Source organism: Filicampus tigris, chromosome 14, assembly GCF_054856515.1.
Source record: "Filicampus tigris isolate MCC_2025a chromosome 14, RoL_Ftig_1.0, whole genome shotgun sequence".
NCBI lineage: Eukaryota > Metazoa > Chordata > Actinopteri > Syngnathiformes > Syngnathidae > Filicampus > Filicampus tigris.
This window is the reverse complement of record NC_141230.1, coordinates 10,723,877-10,746,183: the sequence shown is the minus strand read 5'-3', so window position 1 is coordinate 10,746,183 and position 22,307 is coordinate 10,723,877. Positions and strand designations below refer to the sequence as shown.

At 40.5% G+C, this 22,307-nt stretch overlaps 2 protein-coding genes across 2 annotated transcripts; one reads left to right on the top strand and one right to left on the bottom strand.

Moving 5' to 3' along the window:
- Positions 1–190: 190 nt before the first annotated feature.
- On the bottom strand, positions 191–7,081 carry mpc2b (mitochondrial pyruvate carrier 2b). The gene is made up of 5 exons (XM_086051225.1): positions 6,713–7,081; positions 4,445–4,485; positions 3,478–3,562; positions 3,100–3,211; positions 191–1,027 (listed from the first exon to the last, which is right to left on the bottom strand). Exons 1-5 carry the CDS (start codon positions 6,804–6,806, stop codon positions 985–987), a joined length of 375 nt encoding a protein of 124 aa, XP_085907351.1. The 5' UTR covers positions 6,807–7,081; the 3' UTR covers positions 191–984.
- A 3,862-nt stretch (positions 7,082–10,943) lies between these two features.
- Positions 10,944–22,165, top strand: LOC147136305 (NXPE family member 3-like). The gene is made up of 6 exons (XM_086051677.1): positions 10,944–12,027; positions 12,230–12,446; positions 14,485–15,257; positions 18,087–18,157; positions 18,237–18,443; positions 20,400–22,165. The coding sequence occupies exons 2-6, from the start codon at positions 12,360–12,362 to the stop codon at positions 20,960–20,962; spliced, it is 1,701 nt and encodes a 566-aa protein (XP_085907803.1). The 5' UTR covers positions 10,944–12,027; positions 12,230–12,359; the 3' UTR covers positions 20,963–22,165.
- The last annotated feature ends 142 nt before the right edge of the window (positions 22,166–22,307 follow it).

Here is a 22,307-nt window from a genome sequence, read left to right as displayed (position 1 = left end):
TTGATTTTGTTACCTATTGCTATCCAATAGAAGAACTTGTTCTGACTGCAGAATATATACACAGCTGACAGAAATTTCTCATTAAGAAATACACAATAAATATGCTGTGAACATGCATCCTGTGACTTTTGACCTAATCGCAGACTTTTGATTGCACAAATTGCCAAAAAAACAAAGCCAACATATCAGCTGTATTCATAGAGCAGGGTTTATTAGCCATACATAACAGGCATTACATTTCCACTGTGCCTCAAAGTTCCATGTGCTCCATCAATCAGCAGATCAGGTGACAAAGTCAGATCAATTATTGCCATTACAGCGATGTGGATTTTAATTAAGTAGTGTGGGAAAAGTATGATTTATAAGTTAATTTATACACAAATGTATAAAAAAGTCTTCCCTAATACAGAAGCAACAATATTAGCAGTTGAGTAGCAGTGTTAGCTCGTGACCTTTGTGTAGCATTACAAGCTGCATAGGGTTAATAAAAAAGGTGTTATACAGTTAGCACTACAAGAAAGAAAAATGAAGCAATGAACTGATGTTCCCACAAATTTAAAGCTATTAAAATTAATTTAACAACCCTATTATAAATAATTAAAAGCAATGTGATGACGCCCTTGAACGGCTTTGGACACATTCTTCAAAACCAAACATGTTTTGGGAAATGATTGCATGAGGTAATGATTGCTACACAAAATGATATACAAGCGAAATGTACAATCAAACAACTTATGTGTGCGTTGGTGACGATGTTTTTTATTTTTATGTTAAATATACTCACCCTGAGGAAACTTGAAACTTTTTCGGGAAAGTGCACATTTCCAGCAGGGAAATAAAGGCTAAATATGGTCGGATCATGTTGCTGGCATGGATGTTAGGTGGAAACGGCGACGTGATGATGTACAAATGACAAGAGGGGCTTGTGGGGCAGGTCGGTCGGTGCCCTGGCCTGAAGTGGCCCTTTCACTTCACTATTGACGGTCAGGACTCTGTCACCCCCTTAGCCTTCTGATCCTGATTGTATCTGTTCAGGGACAAAATGGCCACAATGAGAAGTGTGTTTGATTAGGTTTCAACGTGTGTGGGAGGAGTATTTAAAAAAAAAAAAAAAAAAATGAACAAAAGTAATTTCGTTGCTCTGTTCTTGGCAACATGTGCAATGACAATAAATTACCGATAGATGCCATCTAAGTCTTAAAACTATAGAACATTTTTAATCCCATTATGATTGTGTATCTCATATGCATTTCTTGCAAATTTTGGGGGTATTCAAACACATTTACAATGTCATTAAAAAGTTTAAATGTAATTAACTCGTGTGTGTGAGGGCTAATTATGGTTTAGGCCAGGAATGGGCAACTTGCAGATTAATTTTTGAAAATAAACATTTTTAGTATTACAGCTAAGAAGCCTTAAATTGTAATAACAGTGTTCACAACTAGATAGCACACATGCCAGCATCTCCAATACCAAGACTAGTTGTGCATCAGAGAAAAAAGAGGGGGTCCTTGTTTGGTCAAGAAAATCATGTAATTCTGCTAAAATAGGAAGCAGATTACAATGTTAACCAAATTTAAACACAACTGCCTAGTTTGCTTAGAGAAGCAATGAGCCATGAAAGATTTTAACCGAAGTCGCCACTACAACACAAATGACAACAGCAATTTTTGTCCCCACGAGAAGCATTAACAGTTCATTTTAAGTGCATAATGAGTTAAATGCGTGTCCTGCAAAAACATGGAGCTATTAAACTCTTCCTAGTGTTACAAACACTTATGATGGATTGGAGAAGTTTTTGTTGAGACAGATGGTGGACCATGCAGAAGGAACATATTGGGTACAAACTAGTGTGGTTACTGCACTGTATAGGTGTGTGATCAGGCCTATTAATTTGGGGATTTTGAATGACATGCAGGACAAACACTATAATATTATTAGGAATTTTAAGTGAATTGATTTTTGTGAAAATGTTCAGCAGTTTAGTGCCATCTATGAATGGGAATTTTATGCAAGAGAGACCTTTACGGGGAGAGGAGGTGACTGAGAAATCACAGAATGTGGCATTTTTTATCTGCTGTAACCCCCTTCTTTTATATTTGAGCATTAATGTACATCGTTTTCATAAAAAACCCAGACATGCACATATTTTAATGGCATTTTTGCCATACAACTGGTTAGGACATGCATACATTCTATGTGCCCCGACCCCCCCCCCCCCACCCCCAGTAGCGACAACGCAAAAATTGCTTCATCGGTCCCATCCTCCGTCTCTGACTGGGTCTTTATGAAATCAAAATAAAATGTCAAGTGTGCTGCATTTATTTTGATGTGCACGCGTTTTCAGTGTTTCCAGCATAGAAATATTGTGGCTTCTCCAATCATTCCAACGACTATTCTATCAGGAAGGGAAAAAAAAAAAAAGAATCGCGCCAATGCCAATTGTGGCCGTCATGTTTGCAATAGTGTTGTTTCCTGCAAGATGGAGGGAAGAGTGGAATTTGCCCTGGTAATGATTTGGAGTACTAACTATGAGTTGGTGTTTTTTTTGTGATCATAATGCCGGCACACTTAATAAGTGTAGAAAAAACATATAGACACTGTAGACATGTTTTTTGTAAATGTGGTTTTAATGTAATGTAACGTTTATATGTGTAGATATAGCGCTAGTCAAAAGTTTGGAAACACCCTCTAATTCAGTGCTTTTTTTTCCACTATTTTAAAATGTCCTGAATTATGGATTAAAAGTAAACTCATCATTATGAAGACATATTGATGGAATTATTTGGTAATTGGTACCCAGAAAAATGTTCACGAAAACTCACTGTTATATAATTTTGATTCTTCAAAGTAGGCATCTTTTGCTCAGATAACAGCTTTGCACATCTTGGTATTTTGTTAGTCAACTTTATGATGTGGATGATGCTTTATGACCAAGCACGTCTTTCAGTTCACAGCTGTGCATTATCAAGAGTTACTATCTTGAATTTCTTGACCTCTAGATGTGTTTGAGACCATTTGAACTTGGAGGTGTTTCCAAACTTTTGACTGGTACTGTAGATACTATAGACAAATGTAAAAGATACAGTCAATGGTCACCTCCAAATCCTGTAGAGCTGAGAGCTGCCGGCGCAGCCCAAGAAGAAATTGACAGCGAACAGGTTCCAGTTCTTTGGGATGATGACCAGCGAATATCTGGACCAGATCAGGCCTGGCCAACGAGAGCCAAGGTTATGCACACATGAGTGAGACAGTCTGTTTTGTCCCAAACATCATCAGATAACGTTTGTTTGAGGAAATATGCGCCCCCCAAAAAAAACATGACAAACCTTGGCTACCTTTGACCTTCATTGGTAGATTTGCAATGTATTTTCTATCTAATCCGAGCCATCAACACAGTTTGAAAAAAAAAAAAAAAAAAAGACCTAACAAAAAAGCATAACTACATACGATCCTTTCATCTTTCTTTCATCTTACCTGTTGCCGTCAGTACTGCAGACTGGGAGGTACTCAGCTTTTCTGCCGGCCGTGTCATATCAGCCAAACCAGCTGCAACCAGACCCTGAAAATGTTAAGCCAACATGTTTATGTCAAATATCCCAACAAAGCATTTAGGCTTGATTTGATTAAGTGTGTCTATTGCTGCCAAATGACACATGGAATCCCACAAGGGTCAAGTCTCAAACCTATGTTATTTCATCATTCATGATGCGATCTAACTGTCCTCCATCCTTCTGTTTTATATCCAGTGAAACTAGGATTGTGCGTACTAAGGGACAAAATTATCACAATTGTTTTTTTCCCACGCCATACAGTCTGTATTATCATCACAGTTTTTTTTCCACACATTGTTTTTTAATTGTCTGTTTTAAAGAACCTTTACTGAAAACTACAGAAAATAGGGGGTAGTCCAACATTTTATTAACAGAGTAAGTAAACTTTTAAACAAAATAAAAACGAACTTAGAAAAATATGACAACTATTTTTTACTTATCGGTACAACAAATGTAGAACAATATAAAGTAACACAGTGAACAGTTTACAGTTTTGAGTGTTTTAGCGGGTATGCGAGACCCAAAATAAATAAATTGTCCGCTCTGGAATAATGAAGATGCCTTGAAACATAAACATGATCATTTTCAAGCTATGACGCTACATACCGTGTTAACATCATTGCTACTTACAAATGAGCATAATCAAAAGATGAAATGATTGATTGCTGCTTTGTTCCGGTGGCTGCATTGCTAATTAGTAGCGACTAAAATTCTAATGCTATGTGTTCTGACAGCTGTGGCAGGCTGTGCACGAGGCGTAGGCGAGTCTCTGATTGAGTGACTGGGCGTGAACTGTGGCAGACAGCAGGTCCTCCGTGAGTGTGATTTAGAGTTTTACTGTACGTCAGCAATGCAAACCATAACACTATGGATAGAAAAAATACACGTACCCATTTGAACATTGGAGCCCAGAAGAACACTGTTTTAGGACCTTGAATGAAAACAGAAGAACAAGGAGGGGAAAAAAATGAAAGCCTTCTCTAGGCATTATTCTGTGCGTGCAAGCATTTGAAGGGTTTCTCTTGGGAGGAAAGGTAACTAATATCTGCAGTCAGGTAAAACCTAAATCCAGATGGCCAGGACACAAACACTGTAGTCAATGCAAAAGTTAACAGAAAAGCAGTTATCCAGCAGCATAGAGGAGAAGAGAACCATAAGGGATCCTAAAACCTGCTGGTTTGGTTATTGAGAATGTACAACCTTCAAAGACTTCATCGGTGTATCTATGCTCCCAATACAGTACAAACAATGAAGTATGAAAACAGAGCTCTACATTTTGCATTGTTTAAAAAAAAAAAAAACATCCGTCCATGCGTCCATTGCATTTTAATTCATGTAAAACAAATGTTCTACCGGGAGCTCGATTTCCCGATTGTTTTCATTTTTACAACAAACATAGGCAACATACAATGAGGTATTCAAATAGTTTTCTTATTAGTTAAAATTAGAAACGTAGCAGGTGGTGGTAGTCTATGAGGCTGTTAAATACCTGAAAAGTCTCAAAGGGTTCCCTAAAAACAAACTATTACACAATTTGGGCATTTTTTTTTCATAGGTATTAACCATTTCTGGAAATGAATTGTCTCAAATTGAATCATGGTTTCTGGTGGTAGCACATTATTCAGTACTTTTATGTACATTTAGAGAAGACAGAAATATGCACAAAAACAATTAGTGATAGACCGATTATTGGCCAGGTCAATTATCAGCGCCGATATTCTGCGTTTTGACAAATATTGCCATCTGCCTTTTTAAAAAATCTGATGCCCGATAACAAATCGATTTAAAACTGCGTTGAAATCAAAACAAAAATATGTGAAGGATGAACATTTCTGTCATTTTTTAATTTTGGAGGACTTCACTTACTGTATGGAGCTACTGTTTCAGTTTGATGTCACTCCACTTTGATGAGCAGCGGAGCCAGTGGGTTGTTAACATTTGCAGGAATTAATTTGTAGTTACAGATAACACCGAAGTCTGTTCTCTAAATTTTTTTCCCCTGCTGATGTAATAATGCAGCCGTCTGTCGCCACCATTTGAAACGGTAGAACTCTCACAGCCTTAATTTTGACAGTTCTTTTTGAGTCGGTTAAGAACTTAACAGCTATAGTTACATTACATCAACATCGCGCTCTGCTATCGCGTCTACCCTGCACCAGAAGCTTTGGTGCCTTAAGATGTCGAATGCGGAAGTGCTGCGTGCATATAGTCCATAGCACACGCAATAAGAGCAGAAAGCACACACTTGCCCATTTTCCCCTTGTCATATGCGTGGTCTCTTACATTTAAATTGGTTAAAATATCAGTTTCTGTACACCACACACAAGCAGTGACCACACACTTTGTTTCCTCATCATTTGGGTCATAGGGTCTCTCACATTTTAAAATTTGGTTAAAAATTTAAAAGCTGGGATGTGTACACTCCACTTTAGGAATATGTGCCTCTAGTCTGTGCTACTCGGACTAAAAAAGGTGAGGAGGCCCATAAAAGGCTGGCAGCCTGGTTTTGCTGTAATATCACCCACCAGTGCTGAGGGTTTAACACACAAAAAAAGGACACTATTTCTGCAAATCATCTGGGAGGGAGGTTTTTCTTTGTTGCCGCCCCTTCATACCTGGTCACAAAGTTGCCCTTGTACAGCTCCATTACCCTTGGACAGAGAAAAACAACCAAGACTCAACTATAAACCCCTCAAGCGTGAATAGGAGTTAACGTTTTTGGACTCTCCCCCTTAGCTGTTGTTTGGATTGATATATGACAGCTGATGCTGTTGAGACTTAACACAATCCTCTCATATTCCTAAATGAGTGTGAACCTAAAATAGGTAAACAATGGAATGGAAACAGTACACTTCAAACTTGGCTTCAATGACTTTTCTGTGTGGTTTTGACCTGACCACACCACTCAAAAATCAGTCGTGTCTAGGGACAACTTAACATTTTCTGCATTAAATTCTCACCTTCGTGTACAGAATAAAAGCCTCCCTGCTTTAATTCGAGCCAATTTCATCGCTGCTTTTCCATGCAGTTTATCAACGTCAAACACCGACAAGTTCACTCATTCTCGGTGCTAGTTTATTGATACGCGCTGCTGTTTTAAATTATCGCGACTTTTAAGCTTCTTTTTATCCGAATGTGGGCCGATAAACTCGTGTTACCTGCCGGGTGGTTGTACAGGGGTCTCAGCTTGGCAGGCAGCATATGCTCGATCCGGTCCAGAATCCTGTGATAGGAAACTCTCAATGCAGCCATGATGATGGTAGCTTGGTATCTGGAGAAGAGGAGGCAGATGACAACCACTCGGAGCTGGAAGCTAGGCTACACAAGGCGGTAACTATAATGTTCTATAACTATAAAAGTTCAACTACACAAATTCACATGCAAGTGACTTGAGGATCAAGAAGGCAAAATATGCTATCTGGCTTCTCCGATAATTCTCTATGTACTACCAAGCGATGCTAGGCTAGCTCTCCCTGACACACACGAAGAGGTGACTTTCCGCTTGTACTGCAACCTTGGCCGACAGGGCGGGGGCTAGAGAGCGTCACTGTACTGATTGGTCTGTCTGTTCAGCGGCCGTATGTGATTGGTTTAGAATGGAACGTTTCGGGTTAACATCACGAAAGATCCCGGCTGGGAGGCGTTGTCGCCTCATTTTCTGTCCAATCGGATTAATCTTCTATAGCAAACGTATCCGTCTATTTTCAGAACTGCTCATTCTTATTATTTTTAAATGTTAGCGGTAACTAGTTTAATACACGTAATCATTTTTGATAGAATAACTTATTAAACATAACATAATCCACAATAAAGCAAATTAAATAGGCTACTACATGATTAAACAGTTATTTTATCACATACAGTTAAATCTACAAAAATAAAAATGCTTAATAATGATGGAACTATGACCGTTGTTGTATATTGTTTTGACAGCTGTGCAGAAAAAAACCACTAAATCCATTTTTCCATGCAGTTTCAGTCAGTTGATAGTTTGTAATTTTCAATGTGAAAGTACGTGCGTACGTTAAAATGTAATTTAGACGTCGAGAATTTTACAATGTTAAATGTTTTTTTAAACATTTTTAGGTTAAGCCACGCCTCGAATTGCGCTCTGCAGCACAGCCTCACGTCTATCCGGGCGTCTGGGGTGCGTGTTTGTCTCGTGACAAATGATCACTCTTAATTGGCCGGGAGCTAGCGAATCAGAGCACGAAACGACTGCGGAAGTGAGAAACGTAAACAAACAGTAAAGAAGAAATTTGAAAATATACATACAGGGTTTGCACATTTTGTACTTTATTTAAATCTTGTTTCAAGCATATTGACGACAAGGCCACCTGGACGGTAGTAAATGAAAAGGAATTCATTAGCATGATTCAGGTGAGGCCACCGTTGTATTTATATCAAGTGAGATTATTCCCCCCCAGTTTCACCACGCAGTTTTATAGAAACACTAAGCGTAATTGTTTTCATTGTGCTTGGTAGATTTCACTGATTCTTTCTATGCAAATCTATCTTACGTTAGCCGGTTAACAGGAGCCGTATATAATTTAGTCTGTCCTTTTGAAACGAGAGGAGCAAAATAATACTTGAATGTCTTTGTTTTCCATGAGAAGAAAAGATATGCAAGAAGCAACTGAATATTTTTGGTTTCACTTGTTGGTAGGCTCTTATTCGTCTAATTGTGAATAGATTGTTTTGAGGTCTCAAGGATCACCCAGAATGCACTGCCCCAACTCCATCTTGGATGTCACTACCGCTTCATTTGTCACTGATCAGCGAAGCAAGAAGGACGTTTGGCATGCCTACTACGTTTGTTGTTGGTTGTACAAATCAAGGGGGGAAAAGGCATGGAAAAGTATTTTACAGACCCCCGAAAGTGATCACAAATACCAGATTTTACGTCCAGAAAAAAAGTGAAAGACAAGACAACTGTGGCTGGCTGCAATAAACAGAGCGAACCTACCAAACTTCGACTATGTTTGAATTTGCTCTGATCACTTTGTCACAGGTAAAATATTCCCTGCTTAATACAATCGCTTGTTGTTATTCTTCAACAGTAGTATTTTTTTTTTAATCTCATTAGTAAGACTACCCTTTCAAAAAAAAAAAAAAAAAAAACTGTGACTGTCCTTTAATGTGTTCGTGTTGGTCTTGCTCGTTGCCCAGCGAGTAGTGCTGCACTTCTTGAATGAATGAAGCATTTTTGCTCTCACAACCCTCCGGTCGCCATCATGTAAATTGTAAACACACACAGCCGGAGACAAACCTGTCATATGCCTCCATGCTTTTATAATTCTGGAAGTCCTTCAATTCAAAACAGATTGACGGCAGTGCTTGTGGGTCAGTAATACAGTCTCCCTGTGCAAGTTTGTATGGGTCCAAATCGCCGTGCAAATGCAATTAGTCGGCATACTGCACAAATGTTAATTGGGCTGTCACTTGTATCGCGCTTTTCTACCTTTGGTACTCAAAACGCTTCACACTGTAACTCATCTACCTACTGATGACACAGCATCAGGAGCAACTGGGGGTGCAGTATCTTGCTCAAGGATACTTCGACATGGTCACATTGGTCAGGATCGAGCCCACAACCTCTGGGTTGGGAAACGACCACTCTACCACTGTGCCATGCCGCCCTCTGCACACTCACCTGCCTGCCTGCTCAAAGTCTCTGCGTATTTCTCCATCGCAACAGACAGTTTAAATCCACTAAAAACACATGGTCGCGTAAAGAAGTCCAAGTGACCAGCGTGCGCGTTCGCAAGGAAAAGGTGGGGTTTCCATCCAAAATGGACGATCGCATGGGATTGTGGGATGTTACTATTTTTAGCATATATCTAAAAACTGCTGCTGAGAGGAATTTCTGTCACGGGATGAATAAATTGTCATTTTTTGTTATTTGTTGTTACAAGGAAGTCCTACTTTTATATTTATTTGAATGTATCACCCTAGATGGCTCCAGTGTACCAGCATCCAGGGCGAGTCCTGCTTCGTTGAGGATGACTCAAAGTCCAGCATACTTCCCGAGAAGTCGGAGCATACAACCTCTCAAGTCGGAGGAACATCCATAATAGAAAACTATGTAATATAGGCCCACTTAATGAACGCTTATACAACATTGTGTATGATGGTATAAATGTTGATACTTAAAAACGCATGCCACTGTGGTTTGCAGTCACCCAATTATCCATCCATCAATTATCGATACCGCTTCTCCTCACAAGGGTCACGGGGCGTGCTGGAGCCTATCCCAGCTGTCTTCAGGCAGTGGGCGGGGGACACCCTGAATTGGTTGCCAGCCAATCACAGGGCACACAGAGACAAACATCCGCACTCACAATCACACCTTGGGGCAATTTAGAGAGTCCAATCAACTTACCATGCATGTTTTTGGAATGTGGGAAGAAACCGGAGAAAACCCACGCAGGCACGGGGGAGAACATGCAAACTCCACACAGGGAGGCCGGAGCCAGGATCGAACTCACGACCTCTGAACTGTGAGGCGGACGTGCTAACCAGTCGACTACCGATTAGCCGCCCGTCACCCAAACAGCTTTATTTTATTTTTTTGCAACTTAAAAGCATTTTTCACTAATTTAATGTTAGTTACTTCAAACACAATTTTTTGTTTGACAAGTTTGAGTAAAAACAGCTAAATGTTTTGAAATTGACCACATCACATGTTAATTCTTAAAGCAGATAACATTTTGAAGCTGTACTACTGTCTGCTATTTTCATGTTACAAGACATTTGGGTTTGCTATATAAAACCAAGTTTAGCAAGATGCTGATTTAGTACTTGAACACGGTACACTGATGCCAGGAAAAAAGGACGGATTTTATTTGGGATAATATGTATGGAGAATGTGTTTTTGTAATTGTAGAATGTTTATACAGTTCCTGCTGGGTGGCAAATGTTTACGGCTCACATCCAAAACACAGACGCAGCCTGGGCACTGCCCTCAGCAACATTCTGCCACTCGTCCAATGCCTGCAGCACTGAAAAACAAAAAAATACAATGTGAAACTCATGACAGATCATTTCAGAATCAAAGTCAGGAATTATGTAATTATCACCGCACTAAAATAGAGTTTGTTGGTACAGTCATTCCCAAACCAAAACAAAGATGCCAAAATTAATGCAAGATATCAGGCAGGTATACAGGGGGCATGAAAACGTTTGCTCCCTTCCTGATTAACTTTTGTGCATGTTTGCCACATTTAAATGTTTCCCATTATCAAACAAATTTAACATCAGCAAATTGGTCCAAAACAACACAAGTAAACACAAAATGCTATTTTTAAATTGAGCTTTTTTATGAACGGAGGCCGGAGGGGGGAAAAATAAACATACATAGGTGGGAGGGAGGAAAAAAATCATTTTATGTTTACGTTTAGGGTTATCTTTGTCTGATCTTTACATTTGTTTGATGATCTTAAAGTGAGGAAACTTTGCAAGACAATTTGTGCATTAGGAGCACGTTAGCAACTATTTCTTTTAAAACCTAGTATATTGCTGTACAGGGATGAATTGTTGGTAATATCCTTCAGAACTGGTCTGAAAAGCTCCAGAAGGCAGCTTTCCCCTGTAAATATCAAAGCAGCCTCTGGTGCCAGGGTATGAGATATATATATTTTTTTGCTAATCCGTACCTGTAGTTTAGTAATCTGTACCCACAGTTTAGTAATATGTATACACAGTTTACTAATCTGTACACACAGTTTAGCAAACCGCTTGCATTCCGCCACCCGATAATGACAATAGGATGATTGCTCGTGGCGAGCGAAAATGGTTGCGAATGAATTTGACGCACGAAAAATGAAAATAAACTCATAATTGTAGCTAAACTGCTTAAGGAACACCATAGAACTAGAGCAATATTATTTCCATTTGATATAAGGGGATGAAAGTGAAAATAAAACACGCCATGACTGCTCTATATGTGATTCACAAAGCATTGCACTACACTCTAGAAACAATATACCTCCTAATTGAATTTACATTGACAGATATACGGCTGTGTGTACGGCGGAACGCAAGCGTTTTGCTAAACTGTGGGTACAGATTAGCAAAACATATTTTTTTTCTCATACCCTGGCACCAGAGGGGCTCCGTAGTAGGGTGTCGCGCATCCGGGTTGAAATCTCTGACTACCGCCGCCGTATGCTTCAAGCGCATGCGCAATATGTACGAGGTACTTGGCGTCGCGGCTAGCAAGTTGGGATGTGTATACTGCCGCCACATTTCTGGCCCGATGGGCCGACGTTTGAGGCCGACCGACAGTCGGCCACAATGGTCGGATTGAGTGTGAATGGTTGTTTGACTATGTGCCCTAGATTGTCTGGCAGCCAGTACGGCCGAAGACGGCTGGGAAAGGCTCCAGCACGCCAGCGACCCTCGTGAAGATAAGCAGCTCGGATAATGGATGGATGGAGTTTAGGTTTCGGCCAGCAGGGGGGTTTGTGTTAAAGTGAGAACTGAACCTTTTTTCGGAACGAATTGGATGGAAAGATTCAGTGCTTGAAAAGGCTTCACATGACCATCATTATAAGCTTTTACATTTTAAGTGTTAAAATATATATATATATATATTTATTATTATTATTATTTTTTAAAATACATATTGAAGGTGATTTGTCCCCCCCCTTTTTTTTGGTGATGGTTCGTGGAAGTCCTTCATAATGGATGAGGTTACTTCCTGGTTGGAGCCAGTATGATTCTGGGACTGAAGGGCCAGGTAAGGGATGACGTCATCATTACTGCGGCAACGGCCAGTAATCAACACGACGAAAGGCAGTCAACATGTCCTTAAATGTTTGGAAATACATCCTCATCATTCTTACACTGTTCGGCCTCATCTTCCTCCTACGTAATATCACCAATGGGGAGGTGAGAAAAGTTTGTTCACTCTTTCGTTCATTCTTTCTTATTCGAGAAAGAAAGCATTTATGTATACAGTATATATTTATAGAAAGAAATAACTATTTATTTATTATTTTACCTGCTGAAGTTGTACTCAAAAGTGTACATACCTGAGTAGAATTCACAAGATGTGTACCTTTCTTTAAGGAACCCGTGAGTGATCATACAAATGCATTCTATTTTAATGGCATAAAACTATAAGGGCATTTCCGAACAGCACAATTAGTGGCGGACCGAGCAAGGGGCGTGCGGAGGAAAGGGGGGGGGGATTCTCCTTAGCCACCTGAACGACTTTGGCTGGGCAATACACCAGACGCAAGAGTATCAACCAGCAAAATCTTCCATCTGTAACACGACCCCCACCCCAACGGAACAGAACAGGAAACAACAGCAGTAAACCAGACCTGTCAAACCGGATTATAACTGAGTTGTTGGGGAATGTTTTCTTGTATTTAATTTGGATTTGCTGTGCCTGTTAGATTGTCATATGTGGTGAAGGTAGCTATTCCACATCTTGAAGGCACAATTAACTGCATTTTTTTTAGTTAGATTTTGGTATGGTAATGTAATCTGACTATAATGTGCTAATCTAGTGGAATGACTGTGGATTTAACTACATCTTGATTGATTGTGCAAAACTTCAGGTTTGATGGAATATACAGTATTTCTGAAGAATGTGACTGCTAGGGAAAGCCCTTTTTTCTACGTTTCAACGCATACTTTCTGTCTTTGCTTGTTGGCAGAGTGGTACTACGCAGCAATAAACATCGAGTCCGACTATTTCAGGATAAGCAATATCGCTATATTGACAGAGGAATAACTACACACAACCTGTTGTGTGGAAGAACTGACAACTTTGATATAGAGCAATAAAGAAAGAACTTTATTACAAAGCAATAAAGAATCAAATGAACATTGTTCTCGAACAAACATACTTACAATACAGGAGCAACACATTGGGAGCAGATATTTAACATTTGTCCTTTGAAATCTATTGTACTCTACATTTGTGCTTTGAACTCAGAATAGAACTCTATTCTGGGCAATTCGTTTACAGCTATTAATGTAGCGATCTAGCACTGTTACTGTGATGGTAAATATTGAAATATGCTTAATGTGGGCACAAATGTAGAATCTTCATATTTAAAAAGTTAACTACATACAGTCAAGCCTGCCTCATGGTAGCTAAAGATTTTTGATACCCGAGACTCCCAGAACAATATATTTGGCCTTTGAGATGTTCAATGCAAACTCATTTTGTTGTATACAATCTAAGACCGACTCTAACGCCGAAGTCACAACATTGTCTAGCTCACTGATATTTGCTTGGGAAGACAGTGTAGAATCATATCATCATACCTGTACATTTGTACACATTCTATGCAAATCAGATGGCAAATCATTTGTGAAAATGGAATACAGGAGTAGTCCATGGCAGCTCCCCCGCGGCACACCTCGATTTAGGTCGTTAGAGTTAGACCGACTGCCACTGGAACTGGTTCAAATTCATAGCATTTTATTTTACGAATTAACAGATTGTGAGCAAAGACTTTGAATGCTGTGATTTTGCAAAAGAATCTCCAGCCGTTACATTTCTCCCCATTAATTAATTTAGTGTCCTCCAAAGTTGCCATCTTGCTTTACAAAATTTCTTTGTCTCCTATAATATCCATTTATGAATAGTTTTTTTCAGTTTTGTAACTTGATTCCGCAATTGACAATATCTGGATTGACGTTCAAATGAATCCGACTTCAACACTAAGTATTTAGCTTCATCTCTTTCCTGAATATGTTTGAAAAAAATATATATATTTGAATGTATATTTTTTTTATCATTTTGCATTCTAAAAAATAAATACTCCGTGAATTAAAAAGTACTGGAAAAACTACTCAAGTACAATAACAATAAGTATTTGTACTTCGTTACTTCCCATCTCTAGTGGTAGGGTTACAATGATCCATATTTACAATGTGACCATATATGCATATCATGTCATCTTCTCAGAACTGGAAGTACCACATAGTGTCAGCACTGTACAAGGTCCAGAACCGGATCCAGTCAGCAACCCTTTCTGGAACGTTTCACAACAATCGCACCTTCTGTTCACATCTGGGCCAACCACCCTCACCTGTAGAAGAACTGGAGGAGCGCAAACTGTTGAACTCCATCGCCTGGCCCCGGCCGCCTCCTGGCTCTGAACCAATCAACCTGTCCCAGACAAGTGACCCCGCCCACAGCCTGTTTACAATTGTCCCCGCCAAAAACAACCAGCATTGGTGTGTGGGCGACCAGCTGGAAGTGCAGGTTCACCTACACGACTTCAAGGGCCTCCCCAAGCGCTACGGCGGCGATTTCCTGTTGGCTCGGTTGCACTCCCCAAAATACCGGGCGGGTGTGGCCGGGCAGGTGCTGGACTACAAGAATGGACTTTATTCGGCTCGATTCCCGCTGCTGTGGGAGGGCTCTGCTCAGGTTGAGGTCATGATGGTGCACTCGAGCGAGGCGGTCGCCGTGCTGCGGAGGCTGAGGGAGAAACTGCCACATCGGGTGTTCTTCGTCAGCCTCTTTCGCAGCGGCCTTAGTTCTGAGACAACAGCCTGCGATACATGCCTGCCGCAAGACCAGGGGCCACTTTGCAACTACACGGACATTCACTCCGGCGAGCCGTGGTTCTGCTACAAGCCCAAAATACTCAGCTGTGACACCAGAATCAACCACGCTCGGGCAGGCTACCTCAAAAACATTATCACCAAAAAGGAAGCTTTGCTCTTTCAGAGGTTTGTTCACTCAGTGGTTGTTTGACATGAGCTGTTCCAAAGTTTTTCTAACAGTCAGACTGTTGACCCCCAAATCACATTTGTGGTATTGGAGAGTTCATCCCTAGATATTGGTTTCATCTCAGTATTACCTGCTCTCGAAAAGCAATTTGAAACTGTATTCAGTGAACCTCAAAACCAGGTCGTGCCCAAATGGTCATGTTTTGCACCTAAAATTCAAGACAAAAAAGAAAAAAAAATCATCTACTCATTCATGTGCGACCAGTAAATTTGCCTTTTTTTTTTTTTTTAATCAGTAGGCTGTTATTATGTTTTTTGTTGCTGATGAGCTGGTTTTCCACTGACAACATGGTGGCAAACAGTGACGAGCTAGTTTACAAAAGAGTTTTGTCAGTCATTCGGAATTGGTTCGTCAGTGAGCAAAAAATAAAAACAGTCCACTGCCAAGTATGTAAGGCTTTCGAAATCAAAGCGAGTAGCCCGACTGAATTGTTTCAGCACAACAGCTCTGTGTGCGACACGTGAGAGAAATGTCCCCCTAAGAAACAAACAACATGAATGGGCTTATTTTACATTGTTTGCTTATGACAAGTAGCCCAGTAATCAAGAAGTTGATCGCTTGATCTGAACATTGTCAAAATCAGGTTGCCCGCTGATACATTGTAAAAGCGGTTATCTAATGGAAAAGTGGCTACACTGACTGATCTACTTAAAGTAGAAGTCAATCCCAAAATGCTCTTTCCAAGAATATGTTTTATGCAGGGCCACTTGTCAAAACACGACATTCTGATTAATATTGCGTTTGTGCAATATGAGTTAAGCAAAAAAAATCCACCCGTTTTTAGCCATATGAGGGGGCGGCCATTTTGTCACTTATGTCAACTGAAAATGACATCACAACTACCCAGGGCTCAGGGAGTGACCAATCACAGCTCGTCTGTTTTCTAAAGCTGAGCCGTGATTGGTCGTTACCTGAGACCTGGGTAGTTGTGATGTCATTTTCAGTCGACAGAAGTGACAAAATGGCCGCCCCCAGAGGTGGCTAAAAACGAGTGAATTAACTCTTATTCCACAAATGCAATATTTATCAGAATGCCTAGTGGACTTGCATAGAACATATTATTGAAAAAAATATGTTTGAGTTGATTTCCGCTTTAAGTCCTGTTTCCATTTACATTTAATTTGATTAATTTAATTAATTAATTTATTCCAATTTCATTGGAATTATGGTTTGGGCACTATGTTCGCAGCTGTGGTAAAAACAACACATTTGCGCTGTGAAATCTTACAATGAATTACATTTTAACAGGTTATTCGTCTATCACTTATTCAACAGATTCAACAGGAACTGTTCTATTGTTCCTTGTTCTCTTCTGTTTTCATTTGATCAGCAATAGACACTTGTCAGACCGGATTATTGCTCAGCTGTCAAGTAGTGTTTTCTTAAATGGGCTCTCAAATGAGGACTTGCTTTTTATTTATGTGGAGAGGGCAGCTGGGCGTGTCATAATAAAGTAATGACCAATCATGACTCAGTTCCAGAAAACAGGTCAGCCGTGATTGGTGATCAGGATCGCTATCCAGCTGCTGCAGACCTTGCTGATTTTCTGATCATTTGAATCAGGTCTGTTGCAGCAGGATGATGGAAAACGGGTAGGACAACGGCCCTCGAACAGGATTGAACAACGCTGCTTTAAGACAATATCACCCAGCCCTGCTGAGATTGGCTATTGAGTGAAGAGAGGTAGCTTCAGTGAACAATGGCAAAGAGGACCATCAGTGCTTACTTTTTCCCTAATAAATGTAGTGTGCCAGAACAGACTAGTGCTGATAATGAGTCTAAATATTTTGTGCCAAAACAGCCAGGGCAAAAAGACAGCAAATTCTGTTTTTTGGCAGCGTGACAGAGTGGCTGCGTATTCTCAGTGATACGAGGAAATGTGAATAATTACTTTGTAAGTCGTTTTCCAATATGCTCACCTAAATGGTCCATTAAAGCGAAAATCAACCCAAACACATTTTTTTCAAGAACATGTTCCCAGCAGGCCCAGTAGTTGAAACACGGCATTCTGATTAATATTACGTTTGTGGAATATGAGTTAAGCGGCAAAATCCACTAGTTTTTAGCCATCTCAGGGGGCGGCCATTTTGTCACTTCTGTCGACTGAAAATGACAATTAAATTGCTCAGGGCTCAGGTAACGACCAATCACAGCTCACCTGTTTTCTCAATGTCGTGATGTCGTTTTCAGTCGACAGAAGTGACAAAATGGCCCAGAGATGGCTAAAAACGGGTGGATTAACTCTTATTCCACGAACACAATATTTATTAGAATGCCTTGTTTCAACAAGTGGGGTTGCATAGAACATTCTAGAAAAAAATGTGTTTGGGCTGGCTTCCTCTTTAAGTTAGGGGTGACTTTACTCCTTGTATAAAAAAAAGAAAAAAGAATCCAGAGACCGGAAAAGATAACGTGAGATACAATTAGAAAATGATCATTGGACCCCAGAACCTCCAAATCTCTCCCCGAACTTCTCAAACAATCCCAAATTCATGGTTCAAGTACATTTTGACATGCATAAAAGACTATAATTGCCCTTCAATTCAAAAGTTAGTTCGTATTAAATTATACATAAATCCCAGTTGGGGTGCTTCCTGGTGTCTTAGAAGGATGGGAGTAAGATTTTAGGGATGTGACTGGTACTGTTGCAAGAGCTCAACCCTAAAATTGTCCGAGAAGAACTATTTTTTTCCCTGTCAAGTATCACGGTCGTATCTATTTGTTGCAATTCCTGCTGCAATCTTTTGTAATGGGCTTTTTGACGTCAGTGGCGTGAACATCAAAGTTGCCATCCACGCAAACACAACGAACACCATCACCGTGCTGCCATGCAGAAAAGGTACTGCGGACATTCAGACTAATGACTCTGACTTTTTGGGGGATGAAGATTTATTTCCGTCATTGTGTCATCAATGTAGAAAACGGCACGCAAAAAACGGATCCGGTGAACCTGGCCATCTCTGGGTACTACTACCAGGACTCGTGGAGGCCGTTGGGCGGTGTCACCATGCGCAAGTTTGACAGGCCGGCTGCCATCGCTCAGTGTTTGACCAACAAGGTGGTTTACATGTACGGCGACTCCACCATTCGACAGTGGTACGAGTACCTAGTCACTGTGCTTCCAGGTGAGTGCTTCCGTCTCATAGCAATTGTGGCAGCTTGGACGGAGTTGGAAAAAGCATTCACCCGCTGTACTTAAAGTGGAAGTCAATGCAAACACCTTTTTTTTCCAAGAATATGTTCTATGCAAGGCCGCTAGTTGAAACAGGGCATTCTGATGAATATTGCGTTTGTGGAATAAGTGTTAATCCACTCGTTTTTAGCCATCTCCGGGGGCGGCCATTTTGTCTTCTGTTGACTGAAAATGACATCACAACTGCTCACAATGACCAATCGCGGCTCAGATTCAGAAAACAGGTCAGCCGTGATTGATCGTTGTGAGCAGTTGTGATGTCATTTTCAGTCGACAGAAGACAAAATGGCCGCCCCAGAGATGGCTAAAAATAAGTGCATTTTGCTGCCTAACTTATATTCCACAAACGCAAAATCAAACAGAATGCCATGTTTCAACTAGTGCTGCTGGGAACATGTTCTTGAAAAAAATATGTTTGGGTTGACTTCCGCTTTAAGTGAGTAACTTGGGGTGAAAAAAAAAGACAAATTTGGATCATTTATTTTACAAACACTGAAATGTACATAAGTGCAATTGTAAAAACGTTTTTTTTTTTTTACTGTTAATTACAATGTACCCATTTTGTTTGTTGTGCAAATGTGTTTGTCTGTGTGAGCTGAAGAAGAACTATAACTGATATAAAGAATTTATTTCCTCGGCATGCAGACAGAAATAAGTCAACAAAGTGCAAAGTTGAACCAAAGTATCTGTCTCCCTTGTCTCTGCCAGAGCCTTTTCATATTTAAGACCGATACTGATAGGACAACTCACTAAGCAGCTTGCAATCTGAATGCTAAGAAATGCTTTGCATAGCAAGCGCTTGACGCTGTTACATTGTTCTTGCATGCCGATTATAGACAGAGACAGGTTGTGGTTGTGGTTACCATTTCTGAAGTACAGTTAGAAGTTTTCCATGACATGGTTGTGGGGCTGCAGCTAGTGAATATTTTAGTATTCGTGCGTCTATTGAAAATGTCATCAAATAAATCATCAAGTATTCAGATAAAATATCAAAATAAAATACTTTTGCTTGGTTAAAGAATAATCATGAATAGAGAAGAGAAAATAAATAACATTTCACTGAATCAAGAATGACCAATTGGTTTTCTTTTTTAGATAATCAAAACATGTTTCTTCATTTTTAATTGTGCTTAGCAGGAAACTGTATTTTGTTGTTTAGAGACATGAGTGGGTGAGATTTTGGGCTATGGGATGAAGTGACGTCAGAAGAACAACCCTCACGCTTTTGTCCTCCAAAATGCACATTTGAGTAAGCCTGGTTTGGTACAAATTGATCAGTAGCAATTACAACTGTGTCTGGCTGTCAGCATCTAAATATGCAGTCATTTTCGTCAATTAAAAGCCTTTGAAAAGTAGTCTGACAGCTGTTGCCAGATTGGACAGCCTCCAGTCGGGAAGATGAGTCAAGACAGCCGCCACATGCTGTGAGGGCCAATTTCAAAATAAAAGCCTACTAAGGCATTGATGTCCATGTAATTTTTTGGTAAAATGTTATTTTGAAGTTGGATTTCCCAGCTCATTGGCTGCATGTTGCCATAGCATGAACAATTTTTGTTTGTTGATTTCATGGACATGCAAAGGGTGGGGCCTATAGGAACGGGCCTCGGGCATCCATCTGAAGGGGGCATCCACACGCCCCATTTTTTTAAAACCCAAGAAATTATTTTTAAAAAATGCTAAACCTCCAATTGTCCACAAAAATTGTGGTTGGGGTCCTCAAATTCGGACTGCCCGACTCTGCACAATTATTTAGTGGATGAATGACACAGTTGTTGCACTTTTTTCAGCGCTTTTGACCACGTCCAAGTGGTTCTGTGAGAGATACTGAACTGGATACTCTTGACCGCTTCTTTCCTCTTATATGGATTTATTGTGTTCTGTCCTACAGAGATGAAGGAATTCGACCTGCACACTCCCAAAAAAGCGGGGCCCTCGATGGCGGTTGATAGCAAGCACAACATTGTGCTGGAGTACCGCTGTCACGGCCCACCCATCATGTACACCGCCATCATGGCCAACGAGTTGCGCTACATTGCCAACGAGGTGGACGGCCTGACCGGCGGTCCCAACACGGTGGTGGCGCTTAGCGTCTGGGCTCACTTCAGCCCCTTCCCCGTGGAGGTCTACATACGCCGCCTCCGGCATATCCGCAAAGCGGTGGTGCGACTTCTGGACCGGGCGCCGGGGACCATTGTGGTGGTCCGCACCGCCAACCCTCGGGCCCTGGATCGGGACGTCAGTCTGAACCACAGCGACTGGTTTTCACTGCAGCTGGACGTCATGCTGCGCGCCATGTTCGAGGGTCTCAACGTTATGCTCTTGGACGCCTGGCAGATGTGCGTGGCGCACCACCAGCCCCACGACGTGCACCCTCCGAGGGCCATTGTCAAGAACATGGTTGACACAATGTTGTCCTATGTTTGTCATGATAGTAGCAAGAAGATTGCCTGATTTTTTTAAATCAAACCAGATTGATAGTAATATGAGTATGGGGCCTCACTTAAAAAGCTGTAATTGAAGGAGTGATTACAAAAAATTTTTTTCTTTCTAAAAAAAAAAAAAGTGTCAATTTGCAAGAAGGGCATGAAGGAACGAGAATGTTTTTTTTCACATCAAAGTCGAAATTTAACTAGTTTGAAAATGTCTACGACTCGGGCCTCAAAAAAGGTTGCAAAAGATTTTGAAAAATTGAAGGTGTCATATTATTTCAAATAATTTATCTAAACTTGTCATTTAATGAAGAAGAATTTTGCAGTATGGCAAAAAAAAAAAACCTACGAAGTAGACAATCTATTATTATTTTATTTTATTTTCTATTCATGTTTTTTTAAATCCTAGACTAGATCAGTGATTCGCAACAGGTGGGCGGGACACATTTTTGGTGGGTTGACAGGTGGTAAAAACGTTTTCACATGGCACAAGAAGTCATGCTCAGCTATATTCATTCTTTTTCATTGGGATTGTTTTTTACACAAATGTTTACTTTAATTTTTATGTTATTGCGCTAGCATAGGTTAGTGATAGAGTGTACTCTATTAAACAACTCAGCTTTATAATTAAGAGCAAATAACGAACAACGCTGAAACCCTTGTGGGTCTCTGTTGTGAGGATCTACGGGCGGTGCATTGTACAAGGTTGAGGCGGATTTCTACAGTCCCATTGTTCTGCTAGTGGCTAGTAGCCACTTGTAGCTTCATGTTTACAGAACTTAATTTTAGAAATATGGAATGTATTTAGCGGCACGGTGGTCGACTGGTTAGCACGTCCGCTAACGTAGTCGTGGTTTCGATCCCGGCTCCGGCCTCCCTGTGTGGAGTTTGCATGTTCTCCCCGTGTCTGCGTGGGTTTTCTCCGGGTACTCCGGTTTCCCACATTCCAAAAACATGCATGGTAAGTTGATTGGACACTGTAAATTGCTTGTGTGTGCGGATGTTTGTTTGTGTCTGTGTGCCTTGCGATTGGCTGGCAACCGATTTAGGGTGACCCCCGCCTACTGCCCGAAGACAGCTGGGATAGGCTCCAGCATGCCCGCGACCCCTGTGAGGATAAGCGGTATGGATAATGGATGGATGGAATGTATTTAGAAATGACTGATGAATATGACTTCAGAGCATCTTTAATAGAAAAACTGAATAAAGTCCTACTTTGATTTGCTGTTGTTGTCCAAGAAATGTTAACAAAACACCTTTACGAAGAACAAAGAAAAGACTATATGATATTTGTCTGAGCTTTTTTTCATATGTTCATGCTAGTGTGAACAATTGTGCGTGACAATTAAAACACTGAGTGCTGTTTG

Bases quoted from the DNA above. Each gene is read 5' to 3' on its own strand.
- mpc2b (XM_086051225.1), bottom strand. From the start codon at position 6,806: ATGGCTGCATTGAGAGTTTCCTATCACAGGATTCTGGACCGGATCGAG. The intron at 4,486-6,712 runs GTAACACGAGTT...TTTTCATTCAAG, and splicing joins CCTGTACAACCACCCGGCAG to GTCCTAAAACAGTGTTCTTC. The intron at 1,028-3,099 runs GTGACCATTGAC...GTCCCTGAACAG, and splicing joins CAGCTCTACAGGATTTGGAG to ATACAATCAGGATCAGAAGG.
- LOC147136305 (XM_086051677.1), top strand. From the start codon at position 12,360: ATGTCCTTAAATGTTTGGAAATACATCCTCATCATTCTTACACTGTTC. The intron at 15,258-18,086 runs GTTTGTTCACTC...TTTTGACGTCAG, and splicing joins GAAGCTTTGCTCTTTCAGAG to TGGCGTGAACATCAAAGTTG. The intron at 18,444-20,399 runs GTGAGTGCTTCC...TCTGTCCTACAG, and splicing joins CCTAGTCACTGTGCTTCCAG to AGATGAAGGAATTCGACCTG.